Source organism: Oncorhynchus tshawytscha, linkage group LG11 (genome assembly GCF_018296145.1).
Source record: "Oncorhynchus tshawytscha isolate Ot180627B linkage group LG11, Otsh_v2.0, whole genome shotgun sequence".
In the NCBI taxonomy this organism is placed as follows: Eukaryota; Metazoa; Chordata; class Actinopteri; order Salmoniformes; family Salmonidae; genus Oncorhynchus; species Oncorhynchus tshawytscha.
Genome location: NC_056439.1, coordinates 51,525,701 through 51,545,742, shown reverse-complemented (window position 1 = coordinate 51,545,742; position 20,042 = coordinate 51,525,701). Strand labels below are relative to the sequence as shown.

The 20,042-nt window shown below is 44.9% G+C and overlaps 1 protein-coding gene across 1 annotated transcript in view; it reads right to left on the bottom strand.

The window, feature by feature from the left end:
- The window catches only part of sos2 (son of sevenless homolog 2 (Drosophila)), a 102,564-nt gene that overhangs the window by 46,493 nt on the left and 36,029 nt on the right, over positions 1-20,042 (bottom strand). Inside the window, 6 exon segments of the mRNA XM_042330298.1 lie at positions 707-817; positions 3,082-3,225; positions 7,940-8,146; positions 10,734-10,898; positions 11,340-11,471; positions 14,240-14,365. Of these exon segments, the coding sequence (XP_042186232.1) occupies positions 707-817; positions 3,082-3,225; positions 7,940-8,146; positions 10,734-10,898; positions 11,340-11,471; positions 14,240-14,365 (885 nt within the window).

Sequence of the window (20,042 nt, the reverse complement as noted above, 5' to 3'; positions counted from 1 at the left end):
AGATATTCTACCTCAGGCAAAACCTCCAGACTTCCTTAGATATCAAGCACCAGCTGTTATTTACAAAAATACTTAGTCCACCGCCCCTTGTCTTACCAGACGCTGCTGTTCTATCCTGCCGATTCAGTGTATAACAGCCAGCTAGCTGTATGTTGATAATGTCGTCGATCAGCCACGACTCCGTGAAGCATAAGATATTACAGTTTTGATTGTCCCGTTGATAGTTTAATCTTCCGCGTAGGTCATCGATTTTATTTTCCAAAGATTGCATGTTTGCTAGCAGAATGGAAGGATGTGGGGGTTTATTCGATCACCTACGAATTCTCAGAAGGCAACCCGCCCACTTGCCCCTTTTTCGCTACCTTCTCTTCACGCAAATGACAGGGATGTGGGCCTGTTCCCGAGAAAGCAGTATATAATTCACGTCGGGCTCGTTAAAGGAAAAAAAGGTTTCTGCCAGTCCGTGGTGAGTAATCACAGTCCTGATGTCCAGAGGTTATTTTCGGTCATAAGAGACGGTAGCGGCAACATTATGTACAAAATAAGTTTTAAAATAAGTTACAAACAACGCAAAGAAACTAAAAAATAAATAAAACAAATGGTTGGGAATACGTAAAACGTCAGCCTTGTTTTCCAGCGCTATCTTGAAAAAGTGATGAATACAATCAAGATGTGTGTGTGCAAGTGAGATGAAACTTATCCTTACCTGGAAGTATAGTCCTACAGTAGGCCGGGCCATCAGACTGCTGAAGTGCTCGTGGAACTGCCTGGACAGGATGTCCTGAGACAGGGTCTCGTACGGGTCAAACGCCTGCTCCTGGAGTTGAAAGAGACAGTTAACGGAAGAGTTAAAAAAAGCTGACTACTATGTCTTACTGGGGAGGGGGGGTAGTACATAGAGGCATACAATCAACTGAAGGCCTTCTAGCAGAGACGTGCAAGACAGCTTGGTAAAAACATGTTGTTTTTAAATGAAGACTTCATAGGGCAGAGGGCTTTGGGATCAGTTATGACAGAATAGAGGTAGAGGGATCAGTTATGACAGAATAGAGGTAAAGGGATCAGTTATGACAGAATAGAGGTATCAGTTATGACAGAATAGAGGTAGAGGGATCAGTTATGACAGAATAGAGGTAAAGGGATCAGTTATGACAGAATAGAGGTAAAGGGATCAGTTATGACAGAATAGAGGTATCAGTTATGACAGAATAGAGGTAGAGGGATCAGTTATGACAGAATAGAGGTATCAGTTATGACAGAATAGAGGTAGAGGGATCAGTTATGACAGAATAGAGGTATCAGTTATGACAGAATAGAGGTAGATGGATCAGTTATGACAGAATAGAGGTAGATGGATCAGTTATGACAGAATAGAGGTATCAGTTATGACAGAATAGAGGTAGAGGGATCAGTTATGACAGAATAGAGGTATCAGTTATGACAGAATAGAGGGATCAGTTATGACAGAATAGAGGTATCAGTTATGACAGAATAGAGGTAGAGGGATCAGTTATGACAGAATAGAGGTAGAGGGAGCAGTTATGACAGAATAGAGGTAGAGGGATCAGTTATGACAGAATAGAGGTAAAGGGATCAGTTATGACAGAATAGAGGTATCAGTTATGACAGAATAGAGGTATCAGTTATGACAGAATAGAGGTAGAGAGATCAGTTATGACAGAATAGAGGTAGAGGGATCAGTTATGACAGAATAGAGGTAGAGGGATCAGTTATGACAGAATAGAGGTAGAGGGATCAGTTATGACAGAATAGAGGTAAAGGGATCAGTTATGACAGAATAGAGGTATCAGTTATGACAGAATAGAGGTATCAGTTATGACAGAATAGAGGTAGAGGGATCAGTTATGACAGAATAGAGGTAGAGGGATCAGTTATGACAGAATAGAGGTAGAGGGATCAGTTATGACAGAATAGAAGTATCAGTTATGACAGAATAGAGGTAGAGGGATCAGTTATGACAGAATAGAGGTAGAGGGATCAGTTATGACAGAATAGAGGTAAAGGGATCAGTTATGACAGAATAGAGGTATCAGTTATGACAGAATAGAGGTATCAGTTATGACAGAATAGAGGTAGAGGGATCAGTTATGACAGAATAGAGGTAGAGGGATCAGTTATGACAGAATAGAGGTAGAGGGATCAGTTATGACAGAATAGAGGTAAATGGATCAGTTATGACAGAATAGAGGTATCAGTTATGACAGAATAGAGGTATCAGTTATGACAGAATAGAGGTATCAGTTATGACAGAATAGAGGTATCAGTTATGACAGAATAGAGGTAGAGTGATCAGTTATGACAGAATAGAGGTAGAGGGATCAGTTATGACAGAATAGAGGTAGAGGGATCAGTTATGACAGAATAGAGGTAAAGGGATCAGTTATGACAGAATAGAGGTAGAGGGATCAGTTATGACAGAATAGAGGTAGAGGGATCAGTTATGACAGAATAGAGGTAGAGGGATCAGTTATGACAGAATAGAGCTAGAGGGATCAGTTATCACAGAATAGAGCTAGAGGGATCAGTTATCACAGAATAGAGGTAATGGGATCAGTTATCACAGAATAGAGGTAAAGGTTGGACTGTGTCACTGGGCCGTAAGGTTTCTGACTGAACCTAAGGGACAGGGGTGTGGATCATATTATACATCTCTCTATGTCAGACCTCGAAGTCTCTGCACACTGAAGGATGAGGACTCATGGCAGCAGCAGGCAGAGAGGTGTGTGTGTGTTTAGAGGTGTGTGTGTGTGTTTAGAGGTGTGTGTGTGTGTGAGTTTAGAGGTGTGTGTGTGAGCTAAGAGGTGTGTGTGTGTGTTTAGGTGTGTGTGAGTTTAGGTGTGTGTGAGTGTAGGTGTGAGTTTAGGTGTGAGTTTAGAGGTGTGTGTGTGTGTGTGTGTGTGTGTGTGTGTGTGTGTGTGTGTGAGTTTAGAGGTGTGTGTGTGTGAGTTTAGAGGTGTGTGTGTGTGAGTTTAGAGGTGTGTGTGAGTTTAGAGGTGTGTGTGTGAGTTTAGGTGTGAGTGTGTGTGTGTGTGTGTGTGTGTGTATATATCTATGTCCTACCTCTGCCAGGTCCTCGAAGCAGCTGCCCACCAGAGGATGTGGACTACCGTCAGCGGTCATCTCCACTGCATCTTCGATCAGGCCCAGCAGCTTGACCGTCAACTCATGGATGTCCAAGATGTTACTGAAAATAACCTCCACATCCTGCAAGCAGAGAGGGAGAGATGTGACTTACAAGGGGGGGGGAGCAATACTTCACTTACACATTTCACACATTTTAGTGCTTTAGTAGAGTTGATTCATTTTAGTAATTTAACAGATTTGATTAATCTTTAGTTCTTTAACAGATTTGATTCATTTTAGTTCTTTAACAGATTTGATTCATTTTTAGTCCTTGAGCAGATTTGATTCATTTTAGTCCTTTAGCAGATTTGATTCATGTTAGTCCTTTAGCAGATTTGATTCATGTTAGTCCTTTAGCAGATTTGATTCATGTTAGTCCTTTAGCAGATTTGATTCATTTGAGTCATTTAGCAGATTTGATTCATGTTAGTCCTTTAGCAGATTTGATTCATGTTAGTCCTTTAGCAGATTTGATTCATGTTAGTCCTTTAGCAGATTTGATTCATTTGAGTCATTTAGCATATTTGATTCATTTGAGTCATTTAGCAGATTTGATTCATTTGAGTCATTTAGCAGATGCTTTAATTCAGAGCGATTTACAACAATACGTCTTCAGTGACACAAACCATCCCAATGTCAGCTGAACATGGAAACAATCTACGAAGGAACCACTGGTCCCAGATCTGTTTGTGTCAAGCAATGACAAAGACCAATGTAGTTGAAAAACCCCATCACAATCAGATCTGGGACCAGGCTACTTTTAAAACCACTGCCCGGTTCATTCCTGTACTGTTAGTGGATAACATCTTTCTTCTAGGGCTGTCAAACGATTCAATGTTGGATTTGCTATGATTCATTGCAAAAATGAGCGAGGTAAATTAATAAACAAGCACACTTTCTTTTAACCTCAATGCCAACGGTTGTTTTTAATGTGTATAGATTATATATTTATGTATTTGGGATTTTGAATACATCCAGATTAATGACGATAACGGGGGAAAAATGGTGCTGAAGATGAGCACAGCCACAGTGGCCAGAGAACAAAGGAAGAGGGAGGGCCATTCACGACAAGCTCCCAGCAGGGGTCATCCTTCCCTTCTTTAGCTCACCTCACATCTCTAGTATAGATCAAAAGCTCCTCCCCATCACAAAGCTCCTCCCCATCACAAAGCTCCTCCCCATCACAAAGCTCCTCCCCATCACAAAGCTCCTACCCATCACAAAGCTCCTCCCCATCACAAAGCTCCTCCCCATCACAAAGCTCCTCCCCATCACAAAGCTCCTCCCCATCACAAAGCTCCTCCCATCACAAAGCTCCTCCCATCACAAAGCTCCTCCCCATCAGCTTAATGGCGGCCAGTTTAACCAAATGACAGTTAGATGAATCACGCTTCACCATCTGGCAGTCTGACGGACGAATCTGGATTTGGCGGGTGCCAGGAGAACGCTACCTGGCCCAATGCATAGCACCAACTGTAAAGTTTGGTGGGGGCTGTTTTTCCATGGTTCGGGCTAGGCCCCTTAGTCCCAGTGAAGGGAAATCTTAACACCACAGCATACAATGACATTCTAGAAGATTCTGTGCTTCCAACTTTGTGACAACAGTTTGGGGAAAACCCTTTCCTGTTTCAGCATGACCATGCCCCTGTGCTCAAATCGAGGTCCATACAGAAATGGTTTGTCGAGATCGGTGTGGAAGAACTTGAATGGCCTGCATAGAGCCCCGACCTCAATCCCATCGAACACCTTTGGGATGAATTGGAACGCAGACTGCGAACCAGGCCTAAACGCCCAACATCAGTGGCCGACGTCACTAATGCTCTTGTGGCTGAACGGAAGCAAGTCCCTGCAGCAATGTTCCAACATCTAGTGGAAAGCCTTCCCAGAAGAGTGGAGGGTGTTATAGCAGCAATGTTCCAACATCTAGTAGAAAGCCTTCCCAGAAGAGTGGAGGCTGTTATAGCAGCAATGTTCCAACATTTAGTGGAAAGCCTTCCCAGAAGAGTGGAGGCTGTTATAGCAGCAATGTTCCTACATCTAGTGGAAAGCCTTCCCAGAAGAGTGGAGGCTGTTATAGCGGCAATGTTCCAACATCTAGTAGAAAGCCTTCCCAGAAGAGTGGAGGCTGTTATAGCGGCAAAGCAAATCATTTCCATATTAATGATGAGACTCCATATTAATGATGAGACTCCATATTAATGCTGTTAGAATGAGATGAGACTCCATATTAATGATGAGACTCCATATTAATAAATTTAGAATGAGATGTTCGACGAACAGGTGTCCACATACACTACATGACCAATATATATATATAAAACACACACACACACACACACACACACACACACACACACACACACACACACACACACACACACACACACACACACACACACACACACACACACACACACACAGCTGGTCAAAAGTTTGGGGTCACTTAGAAATGTCCTTGTTTTTAAAAGAAAAACACTTTTTTTCATCATTTAAAATAACATCAAATTGATCAGAAATACAGTGTAGACATTGTTCATGTTGTAAATGACTATTGTAGCTGGAAATGGCTGATTTTTAATGGAATATCTACATAGGAGTACAGAGGCCCATTATCAGCAACCATCACTCCTGTGTTCCAATGGCACGTTGTGTTAGCTAATCCAAGTTTATAATTTTAAAAGACTAATTGATCATTAGAAAACCCTTTTGCAATTATATTAGCACAGCTGAAAACTGTTGTCTGATTAAAGAAGCAATAAAACTAGCCTTCTTTAGACTAGTTGAGTATCTGGAGCATCAGCATTTGTGGGTTCAATTACAGGCTCAAAATGGCCAGAAACAAAGACCTTTCCTCCGAAACTCGTCAGTCTATTCGTCTGTCGCCACCAAACCCCAATACCACCAGTCACCGTGTCTGTCACCACCAAACCCCAATACCCCCGTGTCTGTCACCACCAAACCTCAATACCACTGTCTGTCACCACCAAACCCCACACAACACGTCCAAACATGAAAGGAGAAGGATACCCACGTGTCTGTCACCACCAAACCCCAATACCACTGTGTCTGTCACCACCAAACCCCAATACCACTGTGTCTGTCACCACCAAACCCCAATACCACCAGTCACCGTGTCTGTCACCACCAAACCCCAATACCACCAGTCACCGTGTGTCACCACCAAACCCCAATACCACCAGTCACCGTGTCTGTCACCACCAAACCCCAATACCACCAGTCACCGTGTCTGTCACCACCAAACCCCAATACCACCAAACCCCAATACCACCAGTCACCGTGTCTGTCACCACCAAACCCCAACACCAGTCACAGTCACCGTGTCTGTCACCACCAAACCCCAATACCACCAGTCACCGTGTCTGTCACCAAAACCCCTGTCACCACCAAACCAGCCACCGTGTCTGTCACCACCAAACCCCAATACCACCAGCCACCATGTCTGTCACCACCAAACCCCAATACCACCAGTCCCGTGTCTGTCACCACCAAACCCCAATACCACCAACCACCGTGTCTGTCACCACCAAACCCCAATACCACCAGTCACCGTGTCTGTCACCACCAAACCCCAATACCACCAACCACCGTGTCTGTCACCACCAAACCCCAATACCCCAGCCACCATGTGTCTGTCACCACCAAACCCCAATACCACCAGTCACCGTGTCTGTCACCACCAAACCCCAATACCACCAGTCACCGTGTCTGTCACCACCAAACCCCAATACCACCAGTCACCGTGTCTGTCACCACCAAACCCCAATACCCCCGTGTCTGTCAATACCACCAGTCACCGTGTCTGTCACCACCAAACCCCAATACCACCAGTCACCGTGTCTGTCACCACCAAACCCCAATACCACCAGTCACCGTGTCTGTCACCACCAAACCCCAATACCACCAGTCACCGTGTCTGTCGCCACATCAGTTTATGAAGTCAGAGTTTTCACACTACAACTGCAGGGCAGATAAGCCAGTCAGCTGACTACAGCTGTTCAGTTCAAATGGTCTTTCACAGGTCTTGTCTTTTCCATTTATGTTTTGAGGTTGGACTTGAGCGCCCGTGCTTCTACACCTGCATTGCTTGCTGTTTGGGGTTTTAGGCTGGGTTTCTGTACAGCACTTTGATATATCAGCTGATGTACGAAGGGCTATATAAATACATTTGATTTGATTCGTAGCTCGTTAGCATTTAGGGCCCTCCGATTGCTATCACCTTGTTAGTCAGTATGTGTTACAGCTGTGCTGGTTGCCATCTCGTTAGTGGGATGGTGTTTCACCTGTGCTGGCCCAGGTGCTATTAAAGAGCAGCTGGCCCAGTGCTTGGGGTCTTTATATCTGTGGAAGGTCAACACCTTTAGTTGTCTCTCCCTATTTTGATTTCTAGAAAAACAATCCTTTATCTGATCTTCTCCGTTTCTGTTTTGCTTCTTGGGCAGATTTAGTGGGAGCTCAGGGTGGGTGTCGTTTAGGTCCCAGTTGTTGTTGCTAGTCAACTTTCAGTGGACACCCCCATGAGTGTCTTTCAGAGCCCCTCCTAAAAAAAAAAAAAAAAAACCGGTTTCATTTTGGTTGTTGGTCAGTGACTCTTTGTTACTTCCCTCTTCTGTTTGAGTGACATTCTTCGGTTTTGTTGCCAGGGTATCATGGTCTCACACTGCAAATGGTTGCTTTGCTATGTGGTCAAACAAACTGTTTGGTAAGCAGTCTGCTGTGTTATGTCGGCTACTGTGTAAGATCACTGCCGTTTTATAAACTGTTTCACTGTCCTCACCTGAGGCGTAAAGATCTTGTTGTTGAACAGGAAGTGATGTCGGAACACCTTGATGATGAGGTCGAGCTCCCGCAGGTACTGGCGCTCCTCTGCAATCTCCAGGCGCACCAGGTCGTCGTAGGTCAGCTCTCCGGACGACGAAGGCTCCTCCGTACACTGAGACACCAGACCGATGTCCTCGTCCTGGTCAAACATGTCCATTAGGACCTGAGACAGAGACATCGTTGGTCAAAACACGTCCATAAACATCTGGTACGGACACACAGAGAGACAGGTTACCAAGTCAACCAGCTTACAGTGCCTTCAGAAAGTATTCAGACCCCTTGGCTTATTCCACATTTTGTTGTGTTACAGCCTGAATTCAAAATAGATTCAATAAATCACGTTAAATAAATCACCCATCACATAATACCCCATAATGACAAAGCAAATACATGTTTTTAGAAATTGTAGCAGATTTATTGAATACGAAACACAGAAATATCTGTATTTCCATAAGAATTCACACCCGAGTCAATACATGTCAGAGTCCTCTTTGACAGTGATTACAGCTGTGACTCTTTCTGAGCAAGGTCTCCAAGAGATTCGCACACCCTGGATTGTGTGCAACATTTCAAGCTCAAGTTGGTTGTTGATCATTGCTAGACAGCCATTTTCAAGTTTTGCCATAGATTTTCAAGCCGATTTAAGTGTTGTGTTTTAGCTCATTGTCCTGCTGAAAGGTGAACTAATTTCCCCAATATCTGTTGGAAAACAGACTGAACCAGGTTTTCCTCTGGGACTTTGCCTGTGCTTATAGCTCTATTCCTTTTATTTTTATCCTAAAAAAACTCCCTAGTCCTTGCCGATGACAAGCATACCCATAACATGATACAGCCTGCACCATGCTTGCAAATATGAAGTGGTACTGCGTTGAAGTTGCATAACGCTTTGTATTTAGGACATCAAGATAATTTCTTTGCAATTTTACTTTAGTGCCTTGTTGCAAACAGGATGCATGTTTTCTTTTCACTCTGTCATTTAGGTTAGAAGTGTGGAGTAACTTCTACGTTGTTGAGCCATTACAACTCTAACTGCTTTAAAAAGTCAACAATGGCCTCATGGTGAAATCCCTGAAGGGTTTTCCTCCCTCCCCTCTGGTAACGGGGTTAAGAAAGGACGCCTGTATCTTTGTAGTGACTGGGTGTAATTAATAACTTCACCATGCTCCAAGGGATATTCAATGTTTGCTTCTTTTTTTTTTTACCCTTCAACCAATAGGTGGCCTTCTTTGCGAGGCATTGGAAAACCTGCCTGGTCTTTTTGTGGTTGAATCTGTGTTTGAAATTCACTACTTTGACTGAGGGACTTTACAGATACTAGTATGTGTGGGGTACAGAGATGAGGTAATCACTCAAAACTCACGTTAAACACTATTATTGCACACAGAGTCCATGGAATTTATTATGTGACTTGTTAAGCACATTTTTATCCCTGAACTAATTTAGGCTTGACTTAACAAAGGGGTTGAATACTTATTGACTCAAGACATTTCAGCTGTAATTCATTTGTAAACATTTCTAAAAACACATTTCCACTTTTACATTATTGGGGTATTATGTGTAGGCCAGTGAAACAAAATCTCAATTTCATCCATTTTAAATTCACGCTGTAACACAACAACATTTGGAAAAAGTCAAGGGGTGTGAATACATTCTGAAGGCACTGTAGGGGTGTGAATACCTTCTGAAGGCACTGTAGGGGTGTGAATACCTTCTGAAGGCACTGTAGGGGTGTGAATACCTTCTGAAGGCACTGTAGGGGTGTCTGAATACCTTCTGAAGGCACTGTAGGGGTGTGAATACCTTCTGAAGGCACTGTAGGGGGTGTGAATACCTTCTGAAGGCACTGTGTGAATACCTTCTGAAGGCACTGTAGGGGTGTGAATACCTTCTGAAGGCACTGTAGGGGTCTGAATACCTTCTGAAGGCACTGTAGGGGTCTGAATACCTTCGGAATGCACTGTAGGGGTGTGAATGTCTTCTGAAGGCACTGTAGGGGTGTGAATACCTTCTGAAGGCACTGTAGGGGTCTGAATACCTTCAGAATGCACTGTAGGGGTGTGAATACCTTCCGAAGGCACTGCAGGGGTCTGAATACCTTCTGAAGGCACTGTAGGGGGTATGAATACCTTCTGAAGGCACTTTAGGGGTGTGAATACCTTCTGAAGGCACTGTAGGGGTGTGAATACCTTCTGAAGGCACTGTAGGGGTCTGAATACCTTCTGAAGGCACTGTAGGGGTGTGAATACCTTCTGATGGCACTGTAGGGGTCTGAATACCTTCTGAAGGCACTGTAGGGGTCTGAATACCTTCTGAAGGCACTGTAGGGGTCTGAATACCTTCTGAAGGCACTGTAGGGGTCTGAATACCTTCTGAAGGCACTGTAGGGGTCTGAATACCTTCTGAAGGCACTGTAGGAGTCTGAATACCTTCTGAAGGCACTGTAGGGGTCTGAATACCTTCAAAATATGTACCTACTTTGGAGTGGATTGGCATTGAGGGTTGATTCAGAGGCAGACAATGATACAAAGAGACAGACAGATAGACGGACAAAGAGACAGACAGACAAAGAGACAGACAGACAGATAGACAGACAGATAGACGGACACAGAGACAGACAGACAAAGAGACAGACGGACAGACGGACACAGAGACAGACAGACAAAGAGACAGACAGACAAAGAGACAGACAGACAGACAAAGAGACAGACAGACAGACAAAGAGACAGACAGACAGACAGACGGTTTCCTACCTTGTCTGCACACATGGACACCTTGATGTCTTGCTGGCTGATCTCATAGTGTCTGATGTTACCAACGTAGTTTCCTGCTAGCTTCAGGATGTCAGCTGATATGTACTCTAGAACCGCCACGATGTAGAGGCAGACGTGGTAGTCTATCTTATAACCCAGCACCTCCTGTTGACGGGACAAACAGCAGGGGAAGAGGCAGAAGGTATAAGGAATACAGTTGCAAAATCACAGAAAATGTCCCCAAATTCTTAGGCTTTCTAGAAATCCTGGTTAGAGGATTCTAGAAATCCTGGTGGGAGGATTCTAGAAATCCTGGTGGGAGGATTCTAGAAATCCTGGTGGGAGGATTTTAGAAATCCTGGTTGGAGGACTCTAGAAATCCTGGTTGGAGGACTCTAGAAATCCTGGTTGGAGGACTCTAGAAATCCTGGTTGGAGGACTCTAGAAATCCTGGTGGGAGGATTCTAGAAATCAGGAGGGAAAAAACAAGGACAGAACCCTCCAACCAGGATGTATTAAATGAGGGCCTGAATAAGGACAGGTGATCGTTTCATCAGTGCATTGCAGGAGGAAGGTAAATAATCCTGGTGGGACTAAGACCTGTACCTTGAGTAGAGGGTGTATCTTATCCACGGGGAGCAGTAGGGGGTTCCTCCTCTTCCTCTTCTCGATGGCTGACTGGGCGTCAGCTATGGCCCATTTATCTATGGGGTGGGGGAAAGTCTTCTGGACACGCTCCTGATTGGACAGAGGGAGAGGAAGCAGAAATACTTGTTTAATCAAACGTCATGGTATTAGATGAAACATTATCCATATTGACAGACACTGGCTGAAAACCCATCAATTGTGGTGTTGATAGGACCCATGAGCACCAACATGTAAAGGACCCATGAGCACCAACATGTTAAAGGACCCATGAGCACCAACATGTTAAAACATGGACCAACATGAAAGCACCAACATGTTAAAGGACCCATGAGCACCAACATGTAAAGGACCCATGAGCACCAACATGTAAAGGACCCATGAGCACCAACATGTTAAAGGACCCATGAGCACCAACATGTTAAAGGACCCATGAGCACCAACATGTTAAAGGACCCATGAGCACCAACATGTTAAAGGACCCATGAGCACCAACATGTTAAAGGACCCATGAGCACCAACATGTTAAAGGACCCATGAGCACCAACATGTAAAGGACCCATGAGCACCAACATGTTAAAGGGCCCATGAGCACCAACATGTTAAAGGACCCATGAGCACCAACATGTTAAAGGACCCATGAGCACCAACATGTAAAGGACCCATGAGCACCAACATGTAAAGGACCCATGAGCACCAACATGTAAAGGACCCATGAGCACCAACATGTAAAGGACCCATGAGCACCAACATGTAAAGGACCCATGAGCACCAACATGTGAAGTTAACAGGAGCACCAACATGTGAAGTTATCAGGAGGACCAACATGTGAAGTTATCAGGAGGACCAACATGTGAAGTTAACAGGAGGACCAACATGTGAAGTTAACAGGAGCACCAACATGTGAAGTTATCAGGAGGACCAACATGTGAAGTTATCAGGAGCACCAACATGTGAAGTTAACAGGAGCACCAACATGTGAAGTTATCAGGAGGACCAACATGTGAAGTTAACAGGAGCACCAACATGTGAAGTTAACAGGAGCACCAACATGTGAAGTTATCAGGAGGACCAACATGTGAAGTTATCAGGAGGACCAACATGTGAAGTTATCAGGAGGACCAACATGTGAAGTTAACAGGAGCACCAACATGTGAAGTTAACAGGAGCCAACATGTGAAGGACAACATGTGAAGTTAACAGGAGCACCAACATGTGAAGTTATCAGGAGGACCAACATGTGAAGTTATCAGGAGGACCAACATGTGAAGGACCACCAACATTAACAGGAGGACAACATGTGAAGTTATCAGGAGGACCAACATGTGAAGTTAACAGGAGCACATGTGAACATGTGAAGTTAACAGGAGCACCAACATGTGAAGTTAACAGGAGCACCAACATGTGAAGTTATCAGGAGGACCAACATGTGAAGTTAACAGGAGCACCAACATGTGAAGTTAACAGGAGGACCAACATGTGAAGTTAACAGGAGGACCAACATGTGAAGTTAACAGGAGCACCAACATGTGAAGTTAACAGGAGCACCAACATGTGAAGTTAACAGGAGCACCAACATGTGAAGTTAACAGGAGGACCAACATGTGAAGTTAACAGGAGGACCAACATGTGAAGTTAACAGGAGCATGTCAAATTAGGTGTCAAATTAAAGGTATGTTGTGGAATGAAGACTTAGATACTTTTTTCAACCCTTTTGCCATCTTAAAAATGAGGCATAAGTAAAACACTTTGATTTCTGGGTAAACGGTACGGGGAAAAGGGGTCCCAATAAGGTATCATAATCACATCAAAACAATGAAGACCCCTTGCCAACTAATATCAACACTTGTTTTTAGTTTCTGAGAAATCGTTAACCTTCTGTATGTTTAAGAAATATTGCCTTGTGCCTTGTAATTCAGTTACTAAAAACCCACATATTAAAAAACATTTTTAAAAAATGGTGCAACGTGCAGAAATTGGTCCGCCATTTCCTGGTTTCTAAAATTCTAACAGTTTGCATAATTTCAATTTATGTGACAAAATAAGAAAGTGTAGAGAATCATTGTACCACTGTGAAATATATTTTCAATTACCTATTTTTTTTTTTTTAAACTGGTGAACAAAACCGAAAGTAAAAGATGCAAAAACAAAACTTAGAAACAGGAAGCATAGAAATAGGACACGTAGAACAGATCCACCGTTTGTTAGACGGGATTTCAATGAGTGACATAATTCTTCTTTATGATATTTTCACATTTCCCTCCCTCATGAGGGTTGAAAGTTCACAGAAGTAATTCTCGTAATAAAACTCTCAATTCCGTTACCAAATTGGTTAACGCATTCATAAAAGTTACAAACCACAGTGTTCTCTCTCTCTCTCTCTCTCTCTCTCTCTCTCTCTCTCTCTCTCTCTCTCTCTCTCTCTCTCTCTCTCTCTCTCTCTCTCTCTCTCTCTCTCTCTCTCTCTCTCTCTCTCTCTCTCTCTCTCTCTCTCTCTCTCTCTCTCTCTCTCTCTCTCTCTCTCTCTCTCTCTCTCTCTCTCTCTCTCTCTCTCTCTCTCTCTCTCTGTGATATAGTTGTAAGGTGGTTTTTGTGACGTGTCTTAACGTGTTTGAAGGAGTGTTAAACCCTGATAAATATAATTTCAGCACCGAACTCTACCCTTCTGTGTTGTACTGAACTGTTACTATTTTACACTGTGATGTTCAAACTCCGTGTGTCTACATACAAGTTGTATGATTTGATCAGCTTTGAAATCTGTGTTTTTTCGTTTGACATACATGTTAAAAGTGAGTCAAAGCGTAATTCCGTTGCCGTGGAATTGCCCATAACATTACAGCATAGCGATCAGGTATCCTCACCTCCACGTCCTGTACAGAGCGCGGCTGGGCCACACACAGCATGTTGAGCAGCTGCAGGATCAGCTCTTCGATGTGCTGCAGAGCGCCCTCCGTGGCTGACAGGTTGGGGTGCACCTGTAGCTGCACCTGGAAGAGAGACAGAGAGACAAACGTTAGAGAGACGATGGGGACAAACGTTAGAGAGACGATGGGGGACAAACGTTAGAGAGACGATGGGGGACAAACGTTAGAGAGACGATGGGGACAAACGTTAGAGAGACGATGGGGACAAACGTTAGAGAGACGATGGGGACAAACGTTAGAGAGACAGAGAGACGATGGGGACAAACGTTAGAGAGACAGAGAGACGATGGGGGACAAACGTTAGAGAGACAGAGAGACGATGGGGACAAACGTTAGAGAGACGATGGGGACAAACGTTAGAGAGACGATGGGGGACAAACGTTAGAGAGACGATGGGGGACAAACGTTAGAGAGACGATGGGGACAAACGTTAGAGAGACGATGGGGACAAACGTTAGAGAGACGATGGGGACAAACGTTAGAGAGACGATGGGGACAAACGTTAGAGAGACGATGGGGACAAACGTTAGAGAGACAGAGAGACGATGGGGACAAACGTTAGAGAGATGATGGGGACAAACGTTAGAGAGATGATGGGGACAAACGTTAGAGAGACGATGGGGACAAACGTTAGAGAGACGATGGGGGACAAACGTTAGAGAGATGATGGGGACAAACGTTAGACAGAGAGACGATGGGGACAAACGTCAGAGAGACAAACGTCAGAGAGACAGAGGGACGATGGGGACAAACAACAGAGAGACAGAGAGACAAACGTCAGAGAGACAGAGAGACTAACGTCAGAGAGACAGAGAGACTAACGTCAGAGAGATGCCAGAAAACCTACGGTGGGAATGCAAATAGTTACACATTACGAGTTGGTGTCCAGGGACAGAGATGTGGAGACTTTTTTTCAAGCAGTTCTTCATGAACATTTCATGTGTATTTAAACAGACATTTTATAAAAACATTAAAAAGCAACTTAAGAGTCATGGCATAGCCTTTCCTCCTAGATATAGATACGTTTATAACTGACCCAAGTCACTAGGCTACCTCTCAGATGCATCGTGTCCAAGACAAGTGTTGTGAAATACAGGCTTCGCTAATGACAAAACAAAACACATGACATCATGGTGAAGTGACGTTAAACCGCCTGCGACAACGCTCCAGAGATTAGCCAAAGTGTTTTATTGATGCCGTGTTGAGAAGTGACGCCCCATGCCTCGTGGGCTTGGCCTAGTTCTGACATCCCGCCTTTACTCAACAGACCACAGAGGTGGAAAACACTCAGAAAAGAGGAATGTCTTGGAGAGACAGCAAGAAGAAGAGGGTAGAAGTGTGTTTTGGAAAGAGGACAGGAGAAGAGAGGAGAGGGAGAAGAGAGGAGAGGGGGAGGGAGAAGAGAGGAGAGGGGGAGGGAGAAGAGAGGAGAGGGGAGGGAGAAGAGAGGAGAGGGGGAGGGAGAAGAGAGGAGAGGGGGAGGGAGAAGAGAGGAGAGGAGAGGGGGGGGAGGGAGAAGAGAGGAGAGGGGGAGGGAGAAGAGAGGAGAGGGGGAGGGAGAAGAGAGGAGGGGGGGAGGGAGAGAGAGGAGAGGGGGAGGGAGAAGAGAGGAGGGGGAGGGAGAAGAGAGGAGAGGGGGAGGGAGAAGAGAGGAGAGGGGGAGGGAGAAGAGAGGAGAGGGGGAGGGAGAAGAGAGGAGAGGGGGAGGGAGAAGAGAGGAGGGAGGGGGGAGGGAGAAGAGAGGAGAGGGGGAGGGAGAAGAGAGGAGAGGGGGGGGAGAAGAGAGGAGAGGGAGAGAAAACAGGTGTGGTTTGTTAGGCTGAGAGGAGGAGAGAGAGAGAGAATGAGAGAGAGAGAGAGAGAGAGAGAGAGAGAGAGAGAGAGAGTGTGATAGAGAAAAAGTGTGAGAGACAGTGAGTGAGGGAAATCATTTACTGAGCCATAGATTAAACTAAAATATCTACGGACAAATCCATTGCATCATCTCTTAGTGACAGTTACCAGGCAGAAATCCGTCTCATTGCTACCACTACTTACTACACGCTAACTGCCGAAACCACCATGGTCACATTTCGCTCATCTGTTTCGATCTGCCAAACCTCCGACTGACGGTCATCATCATCATCAACAACAACAACAAAACACTATTCTCGACTAAGTGGAGACTATAAATATAAAACAATCTGCCTGAATGGAAAACCAAACCAGAAGCTGATGATTCCTTTGAGCTCAGTTTCCACATGACACAATAACGTTGTTCTGAGTCATCATATCGAGATAGAAACATCCGGGGTTCCCCTCCTCAGCCTGGCTCCATTCACAAAAAACCACAAACCATTCCTTTTTTAAAAATTTGACCTTTATTTAACTAGGCAAGTCAGTTTAAGAACAAATTCTTATTTTCAATGACGGCCTAGGAACAGTGGGTTAACTGCCTGTTCAGGGGTAGAACGACAGATTTGTACCTTGTCGGCTCGGGGATTTGAACTTGCAACCTTCCGGTTACTAGTCCAACGCTCTAACCACTAGGCTACCCTGCCTCCCTTTTCATCAACTCTACAAACCATTAGTTTCATCAACCCTAGAGGAGGTTAGTGCCAGAGAGATACCTACTCCATCCAGGACTTAGTAGTTGTGCAGGAGAGATACCTACTCCATCCAGGACTTAGTAGTTGTGCAGGAGAGATACCTACTCCATCCAGGACTTAGTAGTTGTGCAGGAGAGATACCTACTCCATCCAGGACTTAGTAGTTGTGCAGGAGAGATACCTACTCCATCCAGGACTTAGTAGTTGTGCAGGAGAGATACCTACTCCATCCAGGACTTAGTAGTTGTGCAGGAGAGATACCTACTCCATCCAGGACTTAGTAGTTGTGCAGGAGAGATACCTACTCCATCCAGGACTTAGTAGTTGTGCAGGAGAGATACCTACTCCATCCAGGACTTAGTAGTTGTGCAGGAGAGATACCTACTCCATCCAGGACTTAGTAGTTGTGCAGGAGAGATACCTACTCCATCCAGGACTTAGTAGTTGTGCAGGAGAGATACCTACTCCATCCAGGACTTAGTAGTTGTGCAGGAGAGATACCTACTCCATCCAGGACTTAGTAGCTGTGCAGGAGAGATACCTACTCCATCCAGGAGTGTGTTTCTGTACTCAATGAGAGCTGTGTAAGGATCTTCGTTGCCGTCTCGTCCTTTTCTTCCAACAGGTTCGTCACAGTCTGAACTGCTCTCTCAGCTTGGCCGTTTGACTGTGGAAATCTAGGGCTCGACGTAACATGTTTGAACTCCCAGCTGGTAGAGAAATCGGACACCCCGACAAAACGTCGGGCACCCCGCGCCGAAATCGACTTTAGTGCTGTAATAATGTGTTTACTTGTTGTCCTACTGAGCTCTGAGATTTCTGGGTATTTTGAGTAGTAATTCACAGATAGTAGATGTTCTGGGTCGTTGTAATGGAAGAGGTCCACTCCAACTTTGGCCCAAGAGCTCCCTGGGGCTGGATGAGACAAGAGACGGCTCTCTGGGGCTGGATGAGATGGCTCTCTGGGGCTGGAAGAGACGGCTCCCTGGGGCTGGATGAGACGGCTCCCTGGGGCTAGATGAGACAAGAGACGGCTCCCTGGGGCTAGATGAGATGGCTCTCTGGGGCTGGATGAGACAAGAGACGGCTCCCTGGGGCTGGATGAGACAAGAGACGGCTCTCTGGGGCTGGATGAGATGGCTCTCTGGGGCTGGATGAGACGGCTCTCTGGGGCTGGATGAGATGGCTCCCTGGGGCTGGATGAGATGGCTCTCTGGGGCTGGATGAGATGGCTCTCTGGGGCTGGATGAGACGGCTCTCTGGGGCTGGATGAGACGGCTCTCTGGGGCTGGATGAGATGGCTCCCTGGGGCTGGATGAGATGGCTCTCTGGGGCTGGATGAGATGGCTCTCTGGGGCTGGATGAGATGGCTCTCTGGGGCTGGATGAGACGGCTCTCTGGGGCTGGATGAGATGGCTCCCTGGGGCTGGAAGAGACGGCTCCATTTGGTTGTTGTTGTTGTGTGGGTTGCATACTTTTGTTACATCTTCAAATCTGTTTATTAATTCCTGGCCAGAACAGAACATCCCTTGCTTGTTCCTTACATTTTTACGATTTCCATGTGTTCTTCATGGATTTTTTCCCATAATTTCTTCTCTCATTATCTGAGGAACGAGGAAGTTTAGACGTTTTGAACAGCAGTCCATCAGAGTATGTCAAGTCCTCTCTGAAGGTCCAGCAATGGTCTATTTTTTTGGGCAACGTTCCCTCTCGTGTCTCGCAATCCTTTAAAAACTTTTTTTAAATTTTTTAAACGGTTTCTGTGACCAGTCTTCACTCATCTTCTTCTTCTGTTGCTGCATTTTCTCTTCTGAAACAGGAAGTTAATAAACGATGTAGTTTACATCCAGCTTTACCATCCACCAATTTCTCTCTCTGTTCCTTCGGGTATGGGATCGGGCTCAATGCATCAGCGATGTGCATCTCCTTTCCTGGTTTGTATATCACATGGAGACTGTATCTCTGTAGGTTCATCCGCATTCTCTACAGTCTACCTGGTGCTTTCTGGAGAGACTTCTTGAAGATTGTTTCCAAGGACTTGTGGTCTTGACTCCACCAGGATCTGTTTTCCAGATCGGTGTGGATGAGGAGCACATTTTGGTATAATGATTTGTTTTCTGTGACATGCTTTGCCTATCTGACTGTATGCTGGACACTTTTCATTGGTTCGTGTTTGTCCCCACAACGTGAGCATTCTCCCTGGGACCTCTCTTTTACTAGCTGTTGCACGTTCTTTGTCTTTCAAAAAAAAATATATATATTTCTGTGTTTTCTTTCGTTTATGCACCTTGTGAACGAGCACCTCGACGTCATCATGGAGCATGTTCAGTTGGCTCTGGCTCACTTCACTAGCACGGTAAATGTGTAACGTTAGAGATACCTACTCCATCCAGGAGTGTGTTTCTGTACTCAAGGAGAGCTGTGTAAGGATCTTCGTCGTTGACGTCATCATGGAGCATGTTCAGATGGCTCTGGCTCACTTGTGTAATTGCTCTAGCTAGCAGGAGATCTGGTTCTCTGAGTAATCTGCGATTCCACACACAATTCAGTTCCGTGTCAGTGACACAAGTAAGTTGTTGAAACTCAGTCTTTTGGGATAGATTTCCCTCTAGGTTCAGAGTAGTTGCTGGTCTCATGTGGGATAGATTTCTCTCTAGGTTCAGAGTAGTTGCTGGTCTCATGTGGGATAGATTTCTCTCTAGGTTCAGAGTAGTTGCTGGTCTCATGTGGGATAGATTTCTCTCTAGGTTCAGAGTAGTTGCTGGTCTCATGTGGGATAGATTTCTCTCTAGGTTCAGAGTAGTTGCTGGTCTCATGTGGGATAGATTTCCCTCTAGGTTCAGAGTAGTTGCTGGTCTCATGTGGGATAGATTTCCCTCTAGGTTCAGAGTAGTTGCTGGTCTCATGTGGGATAGATTTCGCTCTAGGTTCAGAGTAGTTGCTGGTCTCATGTGGGATAGATTTCTCTCTAGGTTCAGAGTAGTTGCTGGTAGGATTCTAGAGGATTTCTAATTATTATGTTCACTCAGCTGGGCCTCACGAGGAACACAACAAATGATCTATTACCAGTGTGATCGAATACCTTAAAATTAAAATAAAAAGATAAATCAATTCAAAATGGTCTGAGAAGAACAACATTGGCAGGGCAATGC